The sequence below is a fragment of the Gopherus evgoodei genome, chromosome 7, assembly GCF_007399415.2.
Source record: "Gopherus evgoodei ecotype Sinaloan lineage chromosome 7, rGopEvg1_v1.p, whole genome shotgun sequence".
Taxonomy (NCBI): Eukaryota; Metazoa; Chordata; order Testudines; family Testudinidae; genus Gopherus; species Gopherus evgoodei.
The window spans coordinates 113,467,959-113,485,327 of record NC_044328.1 but is presented as its reverse complement, the minus strand read 5'-3'; the positions used below and the strand labels follow the sequence as shown (position 1 = coordinate 113,485,327).

Below are 17,369 nucleotides of genomic sequence, written 5' to 3'. Positions count from 1 at the left end.
CAGTGTCTTATTAAGACCATGATTTTTAGTGTCTAGCAAAGTTATGAATTAAGCTCCCCAGCTTGTTTTTTGAAGGTGTTGTGCTGAGAGGTCACATATGGAATGATTGTTTTGTAAAAAGTGTTGGCCCAAACCACCCCTTATTCTAAAAAACTTGAATCCTAAAGTCTGGTGTTAGGGATGGGGAGAGGAATTAACCATTGGCACAAACAGCTGGTGAAATTGACCCCTCATTCCAAATCCTCACAGGATTACAGGAATTGCATCAGGATTTGAGTAACATGTTTTTTCTGCTACCCATGGGAGCATGTGCTGGTTTCTCAGGAAGAGCAATAATCTTTAATGGCTGAGAGTTTCAGCAATGACTTTAGTGGGAACAAAATTAAAAATTCCACCCTACAAATACATACAATTCAATAAATAATTCCGCTTTGATCTGCCCACAGGCCTGGTATCCTTCACCTCTTCTCCAGCTGCCAAAAACGTCACACACAATGTACAGAGTGCCTGAAAATGCTGTTTATTCTTATCTGATACTTTCCATACAAATATTATCACATGAGGCAAACTCCAGTTGGTATTTTAAAATAAAATAGATTTAATAATTTAATATATATAGAAATATGTTATCTGTTACTGTGGGTTATATGTAGTAGCTCAGGGAAATCGTAACAAAGAAAAGAAAAGAATAAAGAAGAGAATGCATCAATCATAAGTAGCATAACTTTGAATGTAAAAAAAGGTTGAAAAATATGTAACATTTTAATGGTGAATCATTACAGCAATAAACAAACAAAACATCCTCAGGTGGAAATACTTTTATGAAGGCCTGATCTTTCCATTGACCCTAATGAGGCTGAATCAGGCTTTGAGCTACTAATAGCATTGGTGAGTATGTGAGTTGTGTTCCTTATTCTCTCTCCTGGTGAGGTTTGTTGTCTTCTTCCATTGACTTCATCTACGCTGGACAATTTACGTCCATGCAGTTCCATGGGTAGTAGCACTAGATAAAGCTGCAGAGTAAACAGGACTCAGGAGTTATTACCATCATGTCTTCCAACTGTATTCTGAGTGGGGCCAGATGACACAGTGATTGAAAATACCCAGGTCCTGCCATGCTGTTTGTTCCTCTGGTGCTGACCCTGCTGACGGTGCATCTATGGGACGTTACTATTGCCATTTTAAGTGCAGCTATTGTCTGTTTCACACTGAAGGACTCTGGAAGCTTCCACTGCCATCATATGATGGTGCAGCCACAGCAGTACCTCTCTGGGTAGTCCAGTGCATACACCTTGTTTTCTAGTCCATAGATATAGTACAGGTACATCTTCCCTGCGTACAGATAATGAACTTCTGTGATGGGGATCAGCTCAATAGTCTGACGCTAAGAAAAGAAAAAAGCAAGTGAAAAACCTTAATTACATAAGGCTGACTCCTCATGTTTTGCCACATCTGAAGAGGAAGAAAGAAACACCTGACATCCTATAAAGAGAGATACCTTCAACCACCACGTCAGTTGTCAAATGCTCTCCCCCTTCTTCAACAAACTATCCTGGGTGTTTGGAGCTTTCAGCTTTATGCACACTAGAACATTGCAGTGAGTTTATAATCACTTGTGACATTTTTGATTTGGTTCAAAAAGAAGACATGGTTAATACTCACTAATCCTGAGGGCTAACTGTGTGTCTAGGCCAGACCTCCATGTAGTTGTCTTCCTATAACCATGTTATGACAGTATTATTTTGCTGTGTAAATGTGACTTTCACTGTGTAAACAGGTTAGCCAGTCCTGTTTTGTCACAGCTCTGTGTGTGGTAACACAACCCACAAAGCATTGCCTCATATATTGCTGGTACATGTCCTGTAGATGCAATTCCCTCTCTCTGCCTCCGCAAGGCACTATGGGATAGCTACATGGTACAGCAGCTTTGTATGAGTAGATGTGTAAACAGTGGACATATGGTTTTCTGGTTAAAAGCCATGAGGGTACAAGTCATCTGTGCTCGCTGTAACCAGGGCAGATAAGCAGGTCAATCATGTTACAAAAGTATTTGCGTACTTGTAGATGGATGAGTCCTTAGCTTCCAGGAAAGTTTCAAATTAAAGGAAATTAAAGACATGTTTATTGCTTCAGAAACTAGGTCTGCATCAAAGCCAGCAATCAGGTAGTTAATGTCTAAACTGGGTCCTCCACCCTGAAGGATACTGACAGAGCTAATTAGAGCTCTTCATTGGTCAATCAGGGCCCAGGTGTGAGTCCCTTATTAACCTAACAACCAGATTCATTTATAAAGAGATCCCTTGGGTCAATAACCAGGACGGCTGAGGGGGAGGGTAGCAGCAAGGCCTGTAGTCTACAAAAGTGACCTCGACAGAGTTAGTTTAGTTTTGGGTGAGCAGGGCTCTCTGTCTGGATTTCTGTGAAGGGTTTACTCTATATAAAACCTTTGCTGGGTTCTTTTGGTTATCTGGGAGTTGCGGCTAGTATGTTTTAACAGGTCTGATGCACAGACAAATACTGTGAGTCATTTCCTGGTTTGAGGGGTGGGGGGTTGTCGATAGTGGTTGGGTTTTGGGGGGAGGGAAGATTAGGGTAAGAGTACAGAAGTCTAATCTCTAGCACACAGTGTGAATATCCTCAGACAGTCTCTTCTCAGGTCCAACAGAAAAAATGTCTGCGGAACTGCCCATGTGGGAAGAGTACTAAGACTTTTTTTTTTTAAAGTGAAGTATATGGACAATAAGCAGCAGCATGGTCAGAGCCACAGATTACAAGCTTTTAGACAACGAGATTGCCTAGAGGAGGCATAGTTTGGTCCATTAAACTACAGTTACAGATTCTTTTCAGCCCCCATTCCATGTAGCCCCATCCCCCTGCTCTCAAATAAAGATTGTTAGGAGCATTTCTACCCTGGCAGCGTGGGAAGAAAGCAACTAAACTTTTTAAACCTTCCCTTTTAATCTAGCTACTCTTGTTCTTCCTATAAAATATTCTATAGTAAAAGACACTAAAGAATCTGCCATTACTACACCGTTGTCCTAGATAGCGCCTATTCTGAATGAGGGAGGGGAACATTATACTAGAGGATCAGCCTTTTGGCTAAGATAAACTAGTATGTTTTACTATGTGGCGTGTCTCTTATTGGAATACGTTTTCCCCTTGCAGGGCGGGGAGGCTTTAGAGTGCCCTTAGTGGCAGATTTTCTTTTCTCATATCTTTTGTAAAAGAAAGAAGCAGGATGTGCCAATAGTTAGTGCATTAGCCTGGAACTCAGGATACCTGGGTTTAATTCTGTGCTTTGCTACCGACCTTGTGCCTCAGTTTCCCATCTGTACAATGGGGATAATACCACTGCCTTACAAGGATGTTGTAAGGATAAATCCATTAAAGAGTGTGAGGTGCTCAGACACTATGGAGATGGGGCCTATATAAGTACCCAAGATAGCCAAAAGATCATCCTTCTGAGTTAAGGTGCTGGGCTAAGGGACTCACATTGTGAGTAAGGTCACTGTCTGCCACAGACTTCCTATGTGACCTTACCAAGTCACGCAATCTGTGCCTCAGTTCCTTGACATAGAAATACTTCCTTTCTCTTGTCTAGGCTATATGGACTGTAAGTAGGAGGTGTTTATAGGATCCCTACCCTCATGGCTTGAAAGGAGAAAGCAAGTCTCAGTAGCACTGTTGTCTCTTTCTCTTACCCAAAAGAGACAAGGGCTCTGCAGGCTTCCAGACATGGTGGATGGGGAGGATGCAAACAAGGGACATGCTGCACAGACGGTATCCTACTTCCCAGCCCTACATACAACCCAGCATAGTACTTACCAATGTACAACCCAGCAGAGTTCTTGTGAAGTTTAATGCTGACCTTGTTAGCATTAATCCACCCACCTTTCCCTCTTTGCAACCTGATTTTTTTGGAGGGTGGATTCTTGGTGTACTGACCCGCGGAAAGCCCTTTGTAGCAAGAAGAGGCACACAGGGTCTGGGGGCAGAAATATAGAACTGCCATAAATTCCATGCCACTCTCTTCCCCTAATGGAAGAATTCTTAGGAAATGCAAACGGTCCTCAAGAATATGTTTGGGTACATTTCACTTCTGCTGGAACTCGAAGATTGTGACTCACAAAAACAAAGCATCTTCTAGGAGTTTGGTGCCTTTTTTAGCATAAAGTGTCACCAATGCAGATTGGTTGTGTCCCCTTCAAATGTTGGCCTCACAAAACATTTCCACAGTAGTTCAAAGACAATGGCAGCAAAGACTTGGTGTTCGTCTTGAAGGATCAGCATCTTCCTGGGGGGATAGCATGTCAGTAAAGAAGTAGCATTGAGAAGGGCAAGGACAAGTCCATCAGTTGTCTTTGGAGCATATAGAAATCTGGGCCTAGGGATGTTATCGCAAAGAGTGGAAGAGGTTTAGGAGACAGTGCAGTCCAGCGGCTAGAACAGGGACCTGGGACTCCTGGATTCTATTCATGGCTCAGTCAGTAACTATGTGAATGTCAGTCTTTTGGGGCGTCATGGCACCAAACTTTATCTAATGCAGTCCCTGGTAGGACACCAGTTGTACCACAGCTGAGATAAGCACTGTAGGTACTTCAGCTCCTAAGACTCTATCACTGGTGGGTTCCCTGTTGCGCCTTCAATGCCACACTCTTCCCAGGGCCAAAGACACCCTGACTCTGCCCCACACTCTGCCTAACTGCATCTTCTGATGGTCCTATCACTCACTCCCTCACACCCCAGCAGAAGTGAAAATGCACCATTAGCAGATTTGCCACACTGGCTCCTGCAGATTCATAACTGCTAGCTGCATGGCCTTGGGCAGTTCACGTAACAATTCTGTGCATCAGTTTGCACATCTGTGAAATGGGTATAGTAATCCCAACCCACTCACACCATGTAAAACATTTTCAGGCTCTGTGCAGAAAGCTGCAGATAACTCACACATGCCAATTAGTGAGTTACCTGGTGCAAAATGCTGTTGGGGGACATTTTAATGAATATGTATCAACAGCTAGAAATAACTAATCAAGTCCAAATATTTCAATGAGGGACCATGCCAGAAAAAAGTCTGCACAGGAAGGTAACACCTCCGGTTAAATGCCTGTTTGCTAACACCTTGAGCTAAATGGCTGTTCACTAGTCTGTAGTGTTTTGAAAGCACGCATTCAGTCAAACCATTTAACTACATAATTCTCTTTAGTTCCATTCAGCCTTGCAAAGATGTACATCTCCACCGGTAGCATTTGTTATGAAAAGACACTGCCATCCAGTGCTGAAGCAAAGCTAATGCAACTGGAATCTAGTTTAGTATAAACTAAAAAGGCAGAGAAGAATGCAATAGCTATGGTAGATTAAGTAATAATCTCCTGCTCTCAGTAAGTAATGATCCTCAGTTGTCCACCCTGATGTGTTACAATTACACACAAAGTCAATGTTCTAAACACAACTAAATGAAGCAAGCAAAAGCTGCCAGCCTGTTGTCACGCTGAGCCTGCGGAATGTTTATGGGCACAATATTTACCTCCATCATATGGCCGACTTCATAAAAAGCTGGAATGCCAGCCAAACAAATATGCAGTAAAAGGTGTAGAAAAGTGGTAGAACTTTAGCCAAGAGCAAGTGGAGGGTGCAAAGAATTAAGAAGTGAGGAATGGGCCGGCAGGACGCAGCCCAGACCTAAGTAAACAACACATGGTCTGGGAGATTTGGCACTGGAAGAGCTTCTCGACACCTGCTTTCCCAGGCAGCTAGAGGAGGCATTTGGATGGTGTGTCCCAATCTAGTGAACAAACTGCTTTTGATAGTGAGAAGTGGAGATTATCGCCTTGAATTAATTTGGAAAGCACGAGCTTGGCAAAGAGCTGATTTTAGATTGACAGACCATATGGAAAATTAAACCATTGCCCCTTTAGCTTATTTTGGTCTCTCAATTTGCTTTTCTTTTTTAAGGTGGCATTTTTCTCTTTTCAGAGGGAAAAAGCAGTATGTACCTGCTATCATTTAGCATTTGCAACCTAATGAAGGCAATAGATATGACTTGATGGAACATAATGGTTATGCAAAATTAGCTGCTAGGATATTAATCCAGGGGAATAAAGAATTTATTTGCAGTCACTTTGTTTGGAAAGGGGGAAAAAAGTTTCTCTTGTCTTTAGAACCAAGAGCCATTATTTCCCCTGGGATTTCACTCTGATTTTTAAAGATATCATGCTTTACATCTGCTCAAAAATAATATTGCTTTTAAATGACTAAGCTAGTAATTAACATCTAACATCCTCCTCCTCCGTCACTGGTTTTAATCAATTCCACGAATAAATCTAATGAAATAAACACAGTCCAAAATTATCAGGAGGTAATACCACATACCTATTTGATTTTCCCTAGCGTATACATCCAAATATCACATTTTTCCTCTTAGTTACAGCATCACACTGGGAGCTTGTGTTCAATTGGTTCAATTGGTTATGTACCATTACCCCTAAGTCCTTTTCAGTGTCTCTGCATTTCAGGATACAGACTCCAATCTTGTAAGTGGGACCTACAATATGGGTTACTGGCTAAGAACCTGATTCTTTGATTCCAACTGCTGTCAGTGCGTGTTGGATCAGGCACTAAATTCCACAACCTTGGCTGATCCCCACACCTTTTACACCTGGCTTCCCTGCTTACCTGCTGTAGAATACGTGATGATGTGGTGAATGCTGTATTATGCTCTGTGATGGCTCTCTGTGAAGCAAGGGAAACCTCTGGTATAGGGAAGTCAATGATGGGATACACCTGAAATTTAAAAAGAAAAGGAATAAAAACCCAACCTGCGTGGCATGAACTATCTGGTTTGTCATTCTGTCAACTCATGCAAGGAGCCAGCTACAGCACAATGAAAACATATTGAATGTTCTTAAATAGTGAAATCATGGATACAGATTTATATTCATTTTACCATAACATTACAGACCTCAGAATGTAATTGTGGCTGGAAAATAGACTGTGTAAAGATGGCATCTTCCAACTTAGAAGCCAACACTCTTCTCCTGGAGTACCACAGCAGCTGAGAGCAGCCGATGTTCTCTAATTGATAAGCCCCAGATTCCAGTTGCAAGGTGGTGATTCCATAGAAAGGATTTCCATTATGGAACTCACTCCCGTCTTGTTCCAACAGAATCCCACCAGTCTTCTGGACTTTGAAGACTTTTTGCAAAGCCTCATTGTCTCACCAAGGCTTTGTCTCAGTGTGTTGATGATTTATGGAAGAAGTACTGGTTCTGTGCATTGGGAAGGATTACTGACCTGGTCAATCAGCCAAATGGAAATCTGAATGGATTTTTTTTCTAGAATGATTTGTTCGTATCCCTGGAGCTTTGGAGAGACACATTTTTTTAAAAATATCTCTCTCTTCCTCTGTCCATCTACGTCATGAACATAAATGTTTCCTTTATACCTGTGAATGATGTATGCTTAGGACTGCAGAGGCAATACAGCTCTGAGATAGTGAACTGGATTCTATTCCGCCTCACGCACCCCTGAACTAAATTTTGATTGCAGGATCTTTACTACTGACATGACAGGGTTTATTAAACTGTAAGCATTTGGGGGCAGGGACTCTGTTCAGTTACGTGTTTGAACTGTGCCTAGCACAATGGAACCCTTGGGCATGGCTGACACAATACAAATAAATAATATAAAGAATTAATCTAATTCACAGTTATTTAGTGGTTTGCTGATCTGGTAGTTATTTTAACTCAAGTCCACTATGTACGAAAGCTGACTTGTGGTAAAGTGGTAAGAAAGTCCAGAAATGGGTGTGAGGTAGGAACAATCACTAATTTCCTCCAGCCCTAAGATTTACTCACCAGAACATTTTCATCTTTAAATACATTCTCTCCATTGACTTTACTGAGCAGCTCTCCTGGAAAGTTCAGCTGGTGCTCAGAAACAAATTCAAACATTTTGTTCTTCCTGGGAGAGAAAAAGCATCATAGGTTGTTTATATTACTCTAAACTATTTCTAAACACCTGAGAAAGGTTCTAATGCTTCCTGATTTGAGGACAATATTCACTCTTCACAACCTTTGTGCTCTTCTGCAACAATCTCTTTTCTTTACAACCTCAAATGTTGTTTTTATGGCATGGATGACTCTTGCATTAAAAGATCCTGAAACTAGGACTTCATGGTTAACAGGCTACCTTACAGTTTTCAAGATGACTTAACCTATTATTTTACTATTGCAGGTTCAGCCATATATCCTCCTTCAGAAGCCATGGTTTCTGTTATAATTAATTATTTTGCCCTCCTGCTTGCAAGATAAAGGCTTGGTTACTAAGTAAGGATGACTTCAAAAGGAAGTTATACAATGCTATTGGATATACTGTATATCAGTGGTGGGCAGGCTGCACGTGGCCCATCAGGGTAATCTGCTGGCGGGCTGCAAGATCGTTTGTTTACATTGCCCATCGACAGGCATGGCTGCCCACACTTTCTAGTGGCCGCGGTTCACTGTTCTCGGCGAGGGAGCTGCGGGAAGCGGCAGCCAGCTCCAAGAGTAGACATACGTATATCTCATGTGTATACATTATTATAACATGCCTTACTATGTCACTCATTGCCTGAAGGACTACATGTCTTGAGGATTTAGTGATGAGAAAATAGAGCTTCCCATCTCAGGATCAGTGCCCAGAATGGTAGTGTGATCCAAATTTGTTTCCATCTGTTGGCTATGTTGCGTCTTGTGCCAAATAAATGTGTAGTGCCAGTCCTTTTCTTTAGTAGTCTGGTATGCGTTTCATAAAAATCATCGGCACCACTTGGTGGCAATTTCTGATTTAAAGGTTGTTCCAGAGATGAACTGAAATGAATTTTTGAGAAGCAAAGTTCTTAAAATGATGGAGCTTGGGCATCTGTTAGAAAGTATTTTGGGATGTGGGTCAGCAGGAAATGTGTGGCTTTTAACCAAAGCTCACAACCTGAGATGCTGTTAGACTCTTCTGTTACATCTGGCTCCAAAGCGCCCAAATTAGAAGTGCTAACACTGGAGCCACAACAGAGGGAACCAGCTTTTTTCTGCAGCATAAACCCTGGTACATGGGGTTCAGCTGCTAGACTCAGATGTCACTACTGGCACTGTGGCACTCAAATAACAAGTGTTAATAGCAAAGTGCTAATGTCATCCATTCTGCTTTGGCTGGTAACCTAACATTAACTCAGACTCGATAATTCATTTCACTCTCTGCACAAAAGAGATGCTTCCAACTGTGAGAGGCCTCTGATTACAGGCAGAAAAGCTAATCTTTTGATTCAAGTGCTGGACAGGAACTCCAGAGTTCCTCGGTTCCATTTCTGACTCTGTCACAGACTTCCTTTGTGACCTTGGGTAAGTCATTTCTCTCTCTGGACCCAATCCATCTCCCGCAAAAATCAATGAAAAGACTCCCACTGACTTCAATGAGAGTTGGAGCTGGGCCTGTGCACCTCAGTTCCCTATCTATAAAATGGTAATAAATATATTTTTTTAATCTGTGTCTAGCTCTTATTACCTATCTTGCATAATGAGGCCCAATCTTGGTTGGAAATTCAAAGCGTTGCTGTACAACATATAATAACTACAACATTCTACCCACTCTGCTTACCAGGTTATTATCAGCTGTATGAAATGTAAGAGCTTTTTCTCTCCCTGGCATGTCCTACAGGTTTTGTTGCCCCGTCCAGAACAGGTGCTGCACCTTTTAGAGGCAAAAATAAAAATCTGTGTCAATAGCAGTTAAATGGTTGAAGTTTAACGTTCGAGGAATCTGGAGGCTCAGCCCCTACAATGTTTTCAGTGTTTGGTTTGTTTCTTTTTTGAGCCCATCTCTGTAAGGCAGTAAAGAGGTTAACAAAATTATATGCGGTGGGTGTACTTCTTTCATTACTCTGTGAGGCAAGGGATTTGTATTTATTGTATAAACTGAATGACTAATACCGCCACAAAGACTGTTTGTAAATGTGGAATTAGTCAAAGAAATTATTTGTGCATCTAATTAAGGATAATAACCATTTCCCTACACAATTGTAGACGGCTGAGTGTCCCTTTCGAGACACTGATATCTCTGCTGCTAACAGATGCAGGAGGCATACGCTTCTGCATGGAATATTTTGATTGCCTCAACACAACTCAGATTAGCAGCAGTTAATAACTGATTCATTGAAGCTCTTCAAGCCTTCATTAGCCCCAGTGGATTCATGCTTTACAATTACTGCCATGATTATCCACAATACCATCTCTGTTATTTTAAACCTAATGGAGCCAAATAAGCAAAACAGTTTAGCACGGTGGCTTTTTCGGTATGTCACTTAAAGATCATTTTTAAACCTGTTAAGTTTGGTGTTTGGAAAGGCAACAGGGTAATAATTCTCCAGGCTGCACTCGCTCTAAACACTGTAAACCTAAACAGTGTTCTGCAGAAACGTAAGCCCTGAAGCAAAGCCCACAGAAGACAATGAGACTCTTTCCACTAGCTTCAGTGGACTTTTTGATCAGTGCCACAGGGCCATTAGAATCACTTGGGTCCATTCTCTCTTCCTTGTTTAAGCATTCGTACTGTGTCTGGTAAAAGCTGAAGGCAGTATTGCCAACTCTCATGACGTTACCAGAAGCCTCACGGTATTTGGTGTCTCAATGTCCTCCAGGTATGAGAATCTTAGGTTTCTTCTTTCTGGTTTGTTTTGATTTTTTAAAATAAGTTTCTCTGGTTGCAGACTAAAGTAGGGTTACCATATGTCTGTATTTTCCCAGACATGTCCAGCTTTTTAGCCGCCTGGGGGGATTTTTTAAATATATAAAAATGTCTGGAAAATATGGACATATGATAACCTTACCCACTGCCCCTTTCTCCTCTTCCTAATGTCCAACCTAAACCACCCTTGCTGCAGTTAAAGCCCATTGCTTCTTGTTCTATCATTAGAGGCTAAGGTGAACAAGTTTTCTCCTTCCTCCTTATGATACCCTTTTAGATACCTGAAAACTGCTATATGTCCCTTCTCAGTCTTCTCTTTTGCAAACTAAACAAACCCAATTCTTTCAGCCTTCCTTCACAGGTCATGTTCTCAAGACCTTTAATCATTCTTTTTGCTCTTCTCTGGACCCTCTCCAATTTCTCTACATCTTTCCTGAAATGCGGTGCCCAGACCTGGACACAATACTCTAGCTGACGTCTAACCAACGCAGAGCAGAATGGAAGAATGACTTCTTGTCTCTTGCTCACCACACACCTGTTAAAGCATCCCAGAATCACGTTTGCTTTTTTTGCAACAGCATCACACTGTTGACTCATATTTAGCTTGTGGTCCACTATAACTCCTTTCTGCCATACTCCTTCCTAGACAGTCTCTTCCCATTCTGTATGTGTGAAACTTACTGTTCCTTCCTAAGTGGAGCACTTCGCATTTGTCTTTGTTAAACTTCATCCTGTTTACCTGAGACCATTTCTCCAATTTGTCCAGATCATTTTGAATTATGACCCTATCCTCCAAAGCAGTTGCAATCTCTCCCAGTTTGGTATCATCTGCAAACTTAATAAGCGTACTTTCTATGCCAACATCTAAGTTGTTGATGAAGATATTGAACAGAGCCGGTCCCAAAACAGACCCCTGTGGAACCCTATTTGTTATACCTTTCCAGCAGGATTGGGAATCATTAATAACTACTCTCTGAGTACGGTTATCCAGCCAGTTATGCACCCACCTTATAGTAGCCCCATCTAAGTTGTATTTGCCTAGTTTATTGATAAGAATATCATGCGAGACCATATCAAATGCCTTACTAAAGTCTAGGTATACCATATCCACCTCTTCTCCCTTATCCACAAGACTCGTTATCCTATCAAAGAAAGCTATCAGATTGGTTTGACATTTGTTCTTTACAAATCCATTGTGGCTACTCCCTATCACCTAACCACCTTCCAAGTGTTTGCAGATGATTTCCTTAATGACTTGCTCCATTATCTTCCCTGGCACAGAAGTTAAACTAACCGGTCTGTAGCTTCCTGGGTTGTTTTTATTTCCCTTTTTATAGATGGGCACTATATTTGCCCTTTTCCAGTCCTCTGGAATCTCTCCTGTCTCCCATGATTTTCACAAAGATAATAGGCAGAGGCTCAGATGCCTTCTCTGTTAGCTTCTTGAGTATTCTAGGATGCATTTCATCAGGCCCTGATGACTTGCAGGCATCTAACTGTGATTTGCAGGCATCTAAAGTGATTTTTAACTTGTTCTTTTTTTAATTTTATCTTCTAAACCTACCTCCTTCCCATTAGCATTCACTATGTTAGGCCCTCCTTCAGACTTCTCGGTGAAGACCGAAACAAAGAAGTCATTAATCATCTCTGCCATTTCCAAGTTTCCTGTTACTGTTTCTCCCTCTTCACTGAGCAGTGGGCCTACCCTGTCCTTGGTCTTCCTCTTGCTTCTAATGTATTGATAAAAAGTCGTCTTGTTTCCCTTTATTCCTGTGGCTAGTTTGAGCTCATTTTGTGCCTTTGCCTTTCTAATCTTGCCCCTTGCATTCCTGTGTTGTTTGCCTATATTCATCCTTTGCAATCTGTCCTAGTTTCCATTTTTTATATGACTCCTTTTTATTTTTTAGATCATGCAAGATCTCGTGGTTCAAATATAGTAACCCTAACTAAAGGCTCAAAAACCAGATGATGAACAAACAGAATGCCAAATTTATTATTTAAAAAAAAAATCATGATTTTAAGTCAGCTCCATGATTCTTGGGGTGTGACTCCTGATCTCTGAACTTTTGAGGTTGGCAGTATTGTGTAGGTATAAGCATATTGTCATAAATTATCTTAAAATTCAAAGGAGGAATAAAGGACTTTCTAACAAATTAAAGAAGAAACAATTTCCAGTTTACCTTGAATTTAATATTTTTTAAGACATCTTCATGCTGGTGACATAGAAGACTGCAAAGCTTGGAGAACGAAGTCATTAAGGCACTGGTCCTACACTGAAGAGACAGGTGGAGTCCTACTGACTTCAGGAAAACTGGTCATAAGGTTCCTGACTTTGCCCCTTTAATGTGCCTCAACCATGACCAAAAATATCCTGGGCCAGTTCCTCAGCTGGTGAAAATTATCCCAGGTAATAATCATAGAATCATAGAAGATATGGGTTGGAAGAGACCTCAGGAGGTCATCTAGTCCAACCACAAAAAAACCATCGCAGCCAGGGTTTTGTCAAGCCGGGCCTTAAAAATCTCTAAGGATGGAGATTCCAGCACTTCACTAGGTAACCCATTCCAGTGCTTCACCACCATCCTAGTGAAATAGTTTTTTTCCCTAATATCCAACCTAGACCTCTCCCACTGCAACTTGAGACCATTTCTCCTTGTTCTGTAATCTGCCACCACTGAACAGCCTAGCTCCATCTCCTTTGGAACCCCCCTGCAGGTAGTTGAAGACTGCTATCAAATCCCCCCCCAACTCTTCTCTTCTGCAGACTAAATAAGCCCAGTTCCCTCAGCCTCTCCTCATAAGTCATGTGCCCAGCCCCCTAATCATTTTCATTGCCCTCCACTGGACTCTCTCCAATTTGTCCATATCGTTTCTGTAGTGGGGGTCCCAAAACTTGATGCAATACTCCAGATGTGGCCCTACCAGTGCCTAATAGATGGGAATAATCATTTCCCTCAATCTGCTGGCAATACTTCTACTAATAGAACCTATTATGTCATTAGCCTTCTCAGCAAGAAGGGCACACTGTTGACTCATATCCAGCTTCTTGTCCACCTTAATCCCCAGGTACTTTTCTACAGAACTGCCACTCAGCCTGTCAGTCCTCAACCTGTAGCAGTGCATGGGATTCTTCCATTCTAATTGTATGACTCTGCATTTATCCTTGTTGAACCTCATCAGATTTCTTTTGGCCCAATCCTCCAATTTGTCTAGGTCACTCTGGACCCTATCCTTATCTTCTAGCGTATCTATCTCTCCCCCCTAGTTTAGTGTCATCTGCAAACTTGCTGAGGGTGCAATCCATCCCATCATCCAGATCATCAATGAAGATGTTTAACAAAACTGGTCCCAGGACCAACCCCTGGAGCACGGTACTTGATACCAGCTGCCAAATAGACATTGAGAGGTTAATCACTACCCGTTGAGCCTGACAATCTAGCCAGATTCCTATCCACCTTATAGTCCATTCATCCAGCCTATACTTCTTTAACTTTCTGGCAAGAATACTGTGGGAGACCTTATTGAAAGCTTTGCTAAAGTCAAGGTGTATCATGTCCACCGCTTTCCCCATATCTACAGAGCCAGTTATCTCATTATAGAAGGCAATCAGGTTGGTCAGATGTATCTATGTTGACTGTTTCTGATCACCTTCCACTCCTCCAAATGCTTCAAAATGGATTCCTTAAGGACCTGCTCCATGATTTTTCCAAAGACAGTGGTGAGGCTACCCAGTCTGTAGTTCCCCAGTTTCTCCTTCTTCTCTTTTTTAAAGATGGACACTATATTTGCCTTTTTCCAGTCATCCGGGACCTCCTCTGATCACCACAAGTTTTCAAAGATAATGGCTCTGCAATCACATCAGCTCACTCCCTCAGCACCCTCGGATGCATTGCATCCGGCCCCATGGACTTGTGCATGTCCAGCTTTTCTAAATAATCCTTAGCCTGTTCTTTCACCATTGAGGTCTGGTCACCTCTTCCACATACTGTGCTGCCCAGTGCAGCAGTCTGGGAGCTGACCTTGTCTGTGAAGACCAAGCAAAAAAACCATGGAGCACTTCTGCTTTTTCTACATCATCTCTCACTTGGTTGCCTTCCCCATTCAGTAAGGGTCCCACACTTTCCCTGACCACCTTCTTGTTGCTATCACACCTGTATAAACCCTTCTTGTTACCCTTCACATCCCTTGCTCACTGCAACTCCAGTTGTGCTTTGGCCTTCTTGATTATATCCCTGCTTGCTCAAGCAATATTTTTATATTCCTCCCTAATCATCTGTCCAAGTTTCCACCAAAGATTTTTGCTATTCTTTCTGCACATTGGGATGGTTTGGTCCTGCGCCCTCAATAAGGCTTCTTTAAAATACAGTCACCTTTTCTGAATTCCTTTCCCCCTCATATTAGCCTCCCATGGGATCCTGCCCATCAGTTCCCTGAGGGAGTCAAGGTCAGCTTTTCTGAAGTTCACAGTCCGTATTCTGCTGCTCTCCTTTCTTCCTTTTGTCAGGATCCTGAACTCAACCATCTCATGGTCACTGCTGCCCAGGTTGCCACTCACTTCTACTTCCCCTACCCAGGGGCGACCCCAGGAACCAATGGATGAAGCATGTGCCTGGGGCGGCACATGCTAAGGAGTGGCATTCCATCCATTCTTGGGGTAGCACATTCTGGGCGGCTTTTTTTTGTTTTGTTTTTTGCTTGGGGCAGAAAAAATGGTAGAGCCGGCCCTCCCCCTACCAATTCTTCTCTGTTTGTGAGCAGCAGGTCATGGGGAGCACCACCCCTAGTTGGTTTTTCCAGCACTTGCACCAGAAAGTTGCCCCAACACTCTCCAAAAACATCCTGGATTATCTATGCACTGCTGTATTGCTCTCCCAGCAAATATCAGGGTGACTGAAGTCCCTCATGAGAACCTGGGCCTGTGATTTGGAAAAATTTGTTAGTTGTCTGAAGAAAGCCTCATCTACTTCATTCTCTGGGTCTGGTGGTCTATAGCAGATGCCCACCATGACACCTTGTTGCTCTCACCTCTAAACTTAACCCAAAGACTCTCAACAGGCTTTTCTCCAGTTTCATACTGCAGCTCTGAGCAATCATACTGCTCTCTTACATACAGTGCAACTCATCCACGTAGAGAATCTGCCTCTCTGTGCACAAATGAGGATTAGATTTTTTTTTCTTAATAAATGAAATTATTCTAGAAAATAATCTAAATGGAGCCATGGTGGCAAAATGCCAATGAGCCCACCTTACCTTTTACGTCCAGTTCCTGAACGCATCTTGCACCGCTTTTGCTGTTTTTTCCTGTGTCTGGTCCCACTGCATGTAACACATCTCATCTACAAATGCACCAGAGAAATAAAATATGCCCTCCCTGATACTAGAAACAACCATGTTTTCAGATTTGTCTTGCATACTATCTTTATGCTTTCTAACCACAACCCTGCTCAGTCAGAATTCAGCAAAAAAGAAGTTATCTTAGATATGTGCTTTGCACAATGTGATAAATCAGAGGGGGGATAGCTCCCTTTTGTGAACACCCAGCCAGCCAGTTGGCTATGGAATCCTTCTTGGTGATGGTTCTCTACTTGCTTTACCTGTAAAGGGCTAACAAGCCCACAGGTAAAAGGAAAGGAGAGGGCACCTGACCAAAAGAGCCAATGAGAGGGTTAGAATTTTTTTAAATTGGAAAAAACCTTTCCTTTGTCTGTGTGTTTGTTTTCTGGGAAAGAGGAGAACAGGGAGCAGTTAAGCTGTGAGAAGCTTTAAGCCAAGTGTGAAAAACCATCAGATCATACCTAAAGGTTGCTTATCTTAAACCCCAGAAATGTAAGTAAATTAGGGAATATCTAGGAAGACGCGATTAGGGTTATTTCTTTTATTTTTTTAACTGGCTTGTGGACTCCTCTGTGCTAACCCCTGATGCTTTTGTTTTGCTTGTAACCTTTAAGCTGAACCTTAAGCGAGTTATCTTGATGCTTAATTTTTGTAATTGTTTCTTTTAAGATCCAGCAAAAAGCCTAATTTCCAAATGTCTTTTCTTTTGTGGTTTAATAAAATTTACCTTTTTTAAGAACAGGATTCGATTTTTGTGTCCCTAAGAGGTTTGTGCATATGTTGTTAATTAGCTGGTAGGAACAGCTGATTTCCTTTGTTTTTTTTTTCTCAGCTCTTCCCGGGAAGGGAGTGAAAGGGCTTGAAGGTACCCCAGGGGAAGGAATTCTCAAGTGTTCCTTCCTGAGTTCTCAAGGGTTTTTTGGTTTGGTTTGGTTTTTTTGCACTTGAGTGGTGGCAGCATCTACCCATCCAAGGTCAGAGAGAAGCTGTGACCTTGGGAGTTTAATACAAGCCCTAAATGGCCAGTATTAATTTTTAAAATTCTTGCAACCCCCCACCTTCTGCACTCAAAGTGCCAGAGTGAAGAATCGCCTTGACAACAATAATGTGGAAAATAGAAGATTGATTAAATCTCAGTGCCTCTGAAAGTGGGCTGAATAGGTGTCTATTGGTCAAATATACCACTGGAATAAATGAGATTGGAATAAGATTAAAAGTATTTTATACTATATACACATTTTTGCACATATATTGGTGTATGTAATTACTAGCAAGCTGCTTTGCAGACACATTTTTGTAAAATCGGACTAGATTTAGCT

The 17,369-nt window shown here is 41.9% G+C and overlaps 1 protein-coding gene across 1 annotated transcript in view; it reads right to left on the bottom strand.

Annotated features, from left to right (window-relative positions):
• Nucleotides 1-504: 504 nt before the first annotated feature.
• LOC115655479 (protein SSUH2 homolog) overlaps nt 505-17,369 on the bottom strand; it is a 31,440-nt gene continuing 14,575 nt past the window's right edge. Inside the window, exons 8-12 of the mRNA XM_030570965.1 lie at nt 15,967-16,052; nt 9,631-9,723; nt 7,857-7,962; nt 6,676-6,783; nt 505-1,384 (exon numbers count right to left, since the gene is read on the bottom strand). Coding sequence (XP_030426825.1) covers nt 1,238-1,384; nt 6,676-6,783; nt 7,857-7,962; nt 9,631-9,723; nt 15,967-16,052 — 540 coding nt within the window. The 3' untranslated portion in view covers nt 505-1,237. The remainder of the gene's footprint in view (nt 1,385-6,675; nt 6,784-7,856; nt 7,963-9,630; nt 9,724-15,966; nt 16,053-17,369) is intronic.